Here is a 7,143-nt window from a genome sequence, read left to right on the forward strand (position 1 = left end):
ATGGTACGAGGAAAACGAGCAGCAGCCCAGCAGTCAGGGAAGCAGCCAGCGGCCAAGCGGGGCAGACCAGCGAAGGCGAGAGCATTGGCAGATCCAGGACCAGGACCGGCAACCATGGAGGACAAAGATTCTGCGGGGCCTTCCAGGGCACCGTCTCCCATCCTACCTGTCATCCGACAGGGGCGTCGGGCAACAAGGACCACTGGGAACCAGCGGCAGCAGGAGCTGCCAGGAGGCAGCGGTCACGGAGCAGGATGGCAGCAGCGACCCACGGAGGCGAGCATCCCATCCGCAGCCGACGAGGACACGGACTTCTCCGACGAGGCGGAGGAAATCCAGGGCAGCGAGGACGACAGGGCAACGCATCAGCCATGGAGCAACAGCACCACGTTACCAGTAAGGCGTCAGCGAAACGTGAGTGAGCAATCCTTTATTGACCCGGCTGATCGACTATCCGCGGCTATCGAACGCACGTTGGCGGCGGTACGTGAAGCGTCGCTCGCAGGGGAAGGAAGTTCGCGATTAGTAAATCGTCTCACAACCGCGAAAGCGTTACCTAGCTTCTCCGGTGATCCCTTAGAGTGGCTACACTTTAAGGAGGCATATATATCGTCATCCGAATCGGGCGGATACTCGGACCGCGAAAACATTGCACGATTGTTCGATGCCCTAAAGGGCGAGGCACGCGACGTGGTCAAAACTTTGCTCGCGAGTAGCCGCGACGCGGACACAATAATAAAGACGTTAGAGTTACATTTCGGGAATAAACGGGCCGCTGCCGAGAAAATCGTCGCGGAGTTAAAGACATTACCGGAGATAGATTCGGGGAGAATTTCGCTCGTACAATTCGCGACGAAGTTACGCAGTGCAGTGGTAGCGTTTAAAACGTTTAGGTTGTTGGGGTACCTGCACAGCCCCGAACTAGTAAAATCCGTGGGACATAAGATACCGATAGCATTGCGATATGCATATAACCGGTACGCCGTAAGCGTTAGAGAAGAGAAATCGGAACTCGAGAAACTCGCGGATTTCATATACGCGGAAGCCGAATTAGCTACGGAAGCCGGGATTTTTGATATCGATTTCACGACGGAACGACCGACACAAAGGGTAGATCGCGGCGCGTTCGGTGGATCGCGGCGGTCGTCGGCGAAAACGGCTGTGGTATGCGTAGCAGAACGGCGAGATAGGCGCGTAGAAACAAACGCGACGGAAACTCGTAAATGTGCGTTTTGCAAAAAGGATAATCACCCGTCGCCGAAATGCCTCTTCTTTGCCCGTGAGCCCGTGAGTAAGCGCTGGGATCTCGTGAAAAAGTACAACCTATGCTTCGGGTGTTTGAGGCCCGGTCATTCAAGAAACGATTGCAAAAGTGAGATGTGTAAGGTCTGCAAGAGGCAGCATCACATCCTGTTGCATAAATATGTCGACGCAAATAGTGCGGAAAATGAGGCTCAGCGCGGGGCGATATCCGGGGGAGAGAGTGCGCCGAGCAGGGCATACGTCGCGAGCGACAACAGGTCGGGGGAAAATCGCGGTTCCCTAGATAGTTGACTAGACGGGCAAAGCGTATTGCTGAAAATTATAGCGGTACGCGCGGGTGGGCCGAAGCGAACAATAGATACATTCGCGTTACTAGACGAGGGTTCCACGGTCACCCTGATAGACGATAGGTTGGCGCGAGACCTAGGGGTAAAGGGTTCGCGAATAGACGTGTCTATAAAAGGAATAGGCGAAGGAGAAATTCGATTAGAGAATAGCAAAAAAGTAGATTTTGACGTGGAAGGGATCTTCGGCACGCACCAGATCCGCGGAGCGATAACCGTCAAAAATCTGAAGTTTCCCACACAGTCGATCAGCTGGGACATTATTGCGCGGGTACACGATGCCGCCAAAGACGTGGAGATCCGACCGTATCACGGAGCACGCGTAGAATTATTAATCGGTCAGGACAATTGGGACCTAATCGTAACACGGGAACTGCGCGAGATAATAGGTACAGATTTGGCGGTTTCGCGCTCCCGTCTTGGATGGACCGTGCATGGGTCCGCGAAATGCTCCTCACGCGCGGTATACAAAATAGATGTAAGCGAATACCAATGTACAGGGGAGGCTCTGACTTCTTTAGACGACTTAGTAAAGGGTTATTTCGCGCTAGAATATACCGGAATAAAGGATAGCGTCGCGTGTAAAGGCGAGCAGGATCGCGCGTTGCGGATACTAGAGGAAACTAGTTCGCGCAAGGGAAAATCTGGGAAACGGGCCTCTTATGGAAGGACGATCACGCGCCGAGCACGAACGGTTTGTCTACTGCGCGGAAAAGGTTAGAATTATTAGAACGAAGGTTAGATCGCGATCCCGAATATGCACGTTTATATTACCAGGAAATGCAGCGTTTTCTGGACCAGGGTTACGCTCAAAGGGTTGAGAACACGTTAGAGAGGGCTAGGACGTGGTATCTACCGCACTTCGGAGTGCGAAACGTAAACAAGCCAAATAAAGTTCGACTAGGTTTCGATGCCGCGGCAAAAACCGGAGGAATAAGTTTAAACGACCAACTGATGTCAGGTCCGGACCTATTAAAATCATTGCCGGGAATATTAATTCGGTTTAGACAATACGCGGTCGCGGTGAAGGCGGACATTTCAGATATGTTCCTACGCGTGCAAATTCGGGAAAGCGATCGTGGTGCGCAGAGATCCCTATGGCGAGGAAAAGACAGGAATAGAGAACCGGACATTTACGAGATGTCGACGTTGATCTTCGGCGCCAAATCATCCCCGTGTAGCGCGATCTACGTCAAAGATAAGAATGCGAAAGACTGTAATGAAGCTCACCCGGAGGCAGTTAGAAGTATTATTAATGATAGCTATATGGACGATTTCTTATCGAGCCGAAGAACCGTGCGCGAAGCGGCAGATCTCGTTCGGGATGTAATCGCGATAAACGCGCGAGCGAATTTCGCCATGCATGGTTGGGCGAGCAACAAGGTAGAGGTTTTGCGAAGTTCCGTCGATCACGGGCAACGGTTAGAGCAGGGCGACACGCGGTTAGGCGACCGAGGGGGAGAGAGGGTCCTCGGTCTTTTTTGGGACACACAGAATGATGAACTCAAATTCAATGTCGAGTTAAAGAATATACCGAAAGAAATCCTGCTAGGCGAAAAGAAGCCCACCAAACGAGAGTTCTTACGCGTTATCATGTCGGTTTTCGATCCGCTCGGTATCCTCGCGCCGTTCACGTTAAAGTCAAAAATCATCATGCAGGAAATATGGCGAAGCGGTATAAATTGGGATGACCCACTACGGGAGGAAGATTTTGTCCGTTGGCGCAAGTGGGTGTCCATGATAGACAGGGTAAAAGAATGCCGGATGCCGAGGTGTTACGGGGTAACGGAATCGCGGGAGTCAGAAGCGCAACTCCACGTGTTTTGCGACGCGAGCTTAACGGCTTACGCGGCGGTAGCCTATCTGCGGTTCGAAAACGAAAATGAGTCTGAATCCGCGCACGTTCCTTGATCATGGCCAAAAGTAGAGTCGCGCCGTTGAAACCGTTGACAATACCGCGATTAGAGTTACAGGCGGCCCTGATGGGGACAAGACTCGCGACGTTCGTAGAAAAGGAGCTAGACATTAAAATTAGTAGACGAGTTTTTTGGTCAGATTCGACTACCGTGATTTTCGTGGATTAGATCGGAGCCGCGGACGCGTCAAGTATTCGTAGCGAACCGTTTAGGAGAGATCGGGGAAAACACGCGGACGACGGAGTGGCGATGGGTTCCGACCGGTCAGAATCCCGCGGACGACGCGACGCGCTTCGAAAATAGCTCCGAATTTATAAGCCCGCGATGGTTTGAAGGCCCGGAATTTTTGCGACGTCCGGAATCCGAATGGCCGATAGAAAAAACGTTGACCGCGAAAGAGAAGGCGACAATCGACGGATTGGAGCAGCGGAAAGCGTGCGTCTACGTGGCGGCGACGGTAAAAGCAGAATTTTCGCTACCGATAAGATTGATGGGTTGGCGCGGTCTTCTCGTCATCGCGCGACGAGTACACGCGATCGTCGGTCGTTGGAAGGGGAAGAACACCGTGAAAGAACCGTTGGAAATAGTTCAGATAGGGGAACAATATTGGTACCGCGTTATCCAGGAAGAATATTTCGGAGCTGAGATAGTTGCGTTGAGAAACGGCCGTAATATCAACAAGGGAAGTAAAATCGCCGGTTTAAGTCCATACGTAGACGAACAGGGAATTTTGAGGGCAAACGGGCGCGTAACGGCAACGGGACTTGAGGGCTTTGACAACCGACCAATCATACTTGAGGGTCGACACCCCGCGACAAAATTACTAATTGCAGAATATCATCGGAAGTTCTATCACGCGAGTAGCGACGCGGTAGTCAACGAATTAAGGCAAAAATACCATATAATCGGTCTTCGACGCGTTTTACGTTCGCTCATAAGTAGGTGTATTGTATGTCGTATACGGCGAGGCAGGCCACAGAACCCGCTGATGTCCGCGCTACCGGTCGGGCGTGTAGCTTTTCGACAGAGACCCTTTACACACTGTGGGATCGACTACTTTGGACCGATGATGGTAAAAATCGGGCGGCGAAGAGAGAAACGTTGGGGAGTGTTATTTACGTGTCTCACGACAAGGGCCATCCACTTAGAAATCGCGCATTCGTTAAGTGCCAGTTCGGCCATAAGGGCATTACAAAGACTAGCGGCGCGGAGAGGCACACCGCAGGTAGTCTACAGCGACAATGGGACGAATTTCCGGGGCGCGGACAAGGAGCTGAAAGACGCGACCGCGAGTATGGACCGAGCTAAGATCAAGGAATATGCATTGTCGAAACGTGTGGAGTGGGTTTTCAACCCCCCTGACGCACCGCATATGGGTGGGGCGTGGGAACGATTGATTAGGTCGGTAAAAACCGCGTTAAACGTGATTTTAAGGGAACAAGCACCCTCCGAAGAAGTTCTTTCTACGCTCTTTGCCGAAGCCGAACATTCGGTAAACTCGCGGCCGCTCACGCACGTGTCGTTAGACCCTCGCGATAAAGAGGCACTGACGCCAAATCATTTCCTGATAGGATCGTCCTCGGGTGAGGTTCAGCTAGGTAGATATGATTTTCAAAATGTATGTTTGCGAAAACAGTGGCGAACAGCGCAGAGTTTCGCGGAGGCGTTTTGGAAACGATGGTTGCGCGAATATTTACCTACGCTCGTACCGCGAAAGAAATGGACCGAAAAGGAAAATCCCTTAGAAGTAGGCGATATAGTGTTGATCGTAGATTTACAAGCACCGCGAAATAGTTGGCGAAAAGGGACCGTTACACGAGTATTTCCCGGTGTAGATAAAGAAGTCAGAGTGGCCGAGGTGCGCACACGAACGGGTGATTTTATACGTCCGGCACGAAAACTAATAAAACTACTAGGCATAAATGAGGTACAAAATTAAATGAATTTTGTACGAGGGGGAGGATTGTTACGGATAGAACTGGCCAATTGAGGCATTTCAGAGCATGGGATGAGAATTTAAAGATAAACATAAGATTTAATGAATTTAGCGGGGTTTTCGGGGACGACTGGTCAAAAGCAGCAGGCATGGCGAGTTTCCATGCCTCGAAGCCCTACGTGCACGGGGAAACCTGTGGCCGTATTCGTCGAACACCATGAGTGTCTCGGCATGAAAAACACCATCGTAGCACCGGGGGTAACCAATCCGCCCGGGAGTGGTGGTGCTCACCAAAACACCGAGGGCCACTCCGCTCGGGAGAGGTGAGAACCCGGGCGGGGGCGAGCTTGCTTGCCCTGCGCTCCGGCTAGCTGTCTGCGGGATCGGTCGCACTCGAAGACGATAGATAATTAATTTTTCTAAGAAATGTACACGTGCGTGGTGCACGTGGCAATGGCACGTGGCAAAAGTGGCACGTGGCACATGCTCTGAAATTCCGAGAAAAATGCCAATTAATAAGTATTTGATCCACCGCGAAATGCCGGCGAACCCAGGTGCGCACTTCGGCAGAAAAGAAAGACACTCCTCGGCGACGTCTCCTGATGCGTAATTTTCGAGAAACGAGTACAAAGGCGCGGACCGCTCCGTTTGACGGCGGGTACCGGCAAGTGCCGGCGCGACATCGGTATCGGCGCGCGGCGTGGCGGCGCGGCGGCTCGGCCGCAAAGGGCGGGCGGCATCGCAAGGATCGGTCGTAGAGGGATGACCGCGAAGCCAAGGTCGACGGAGGGCACGTGGCAGATTTCGAAGAAATCGGGTGGTTGCTAGGAGACGTCGTAGGGGAGTGAAACGTATAAAATAAGCGAGGGCACCGGGCCCGCACTTCACTTCGATTCATTCTCTTATATTTGTTGCTACGCGTTTCATTCTTTATATTTGTTGTTACGAGGCTTCACTTATAACTTGTCACTACGGGACATACTTGTTGTCATTACGGACTTTACTTTATATTTTGCAAAGACTTTCGTTGCGGGATCAAGTATTTCGGCTTTGATTGCAATATTGATGTCACTAGCAGACTAAATTATAATACGTGTGTTATATAATAATTGAAATAAACTGTGCGTATTCACCGTCGAAAAATTGAGTTGTTCTGATACAGTCGGTTTATTTTACATCGCAAGATTTGTTTATGAAGGTTAAAAAATGAGATACCTCAAGAAAAAAACTATCAAAGCGAGAAAAAGCCATGATCAATTTTCGTATCGGAGACAAAGGTATGTTGTGAAACAAACAGGTTCAAATGTGCTACTGTCAGTTACATTAATAAAAGACGTAATCAAGATGAGAAGAATCGTACATATTCGAATGTAGATGAATTAAAACTTGCAATAGCTGACACGTGGAACAATAAAGAGAAAAGTACCGATGTCAACCCACGAGTTGGCGCGCGAAGAGGTTGATCCAGGTGTTTAGAAGAGTTACGGTTTGAATTGATCAGAATAGAAAAATGGACACCACACGTATTTTCGATGTTAGTACTATTGGTCACGCACAACAATTGAGTCAAAGAATAAGTCGGCAAACGTTTCAACTGGTTACCTCGAACGTCAGAACGTCACATTGGACTGTTCAAGGTAGGGCAGGTCCCTTAAACCTGACTCAGCCTACGCGCCAGGAACAG

At 50.7% G+C, this 7,143-nt stretch overlaps 2 protein-coding genes across 2 annotated transcripts; both read left to right on the top strand.

Moving 5' to 3' along the window:
- On the top strand, positions 1-3,518 carry LOC143265405 (uncharacterized). The gene is made up of 3 exons (XM_076537234.1): positions 1-1,537; positions 1,589-2,301; positions 2,385-3,518. Exons 1-3 carry the CDS (start codon positions 1-3, stop codon positions 3,516-3,518), a joined length of 3,384 nt encoding a protein of 1,127 aa, XP_076393349.1.
- A 1,074-nt stretch (positions 3,519-4,592) lies between these two features.
- On the top strand, positions 4,593-6,922 carry LOC143265406 (uncharacterized). The gene is made up of 2 exons (XM_076537235.1): positions 4,593-5,381; positions 6,731-6,922. The coding sequence occupies exons 1-2, from the start codon at positions 4,593-4,595 to the stop codon at positions 6,920-6,922; spliced, it is 981 nt and encodes a 326-aa protein (XP_076393350.1).
- The last annotated feature ends 221 nt before the right edge of the window (positions 6,923-7,143 follow it).

Source organism: Megachile rotundata, chromosome 11, assembly GCF_050947335.1.
Source record: "Megachile rotundata isolate GNS110a chromosome 11, iyMegRotu1, whole genome shotgun sequence".
In the NCBI taxonomy this organism is placed as follows: Eukaryota; Metazoa; Arthropoda; class Insecta; order Hymenoptera; family Megachilidae; genus Megachile; species Megachile rotundata.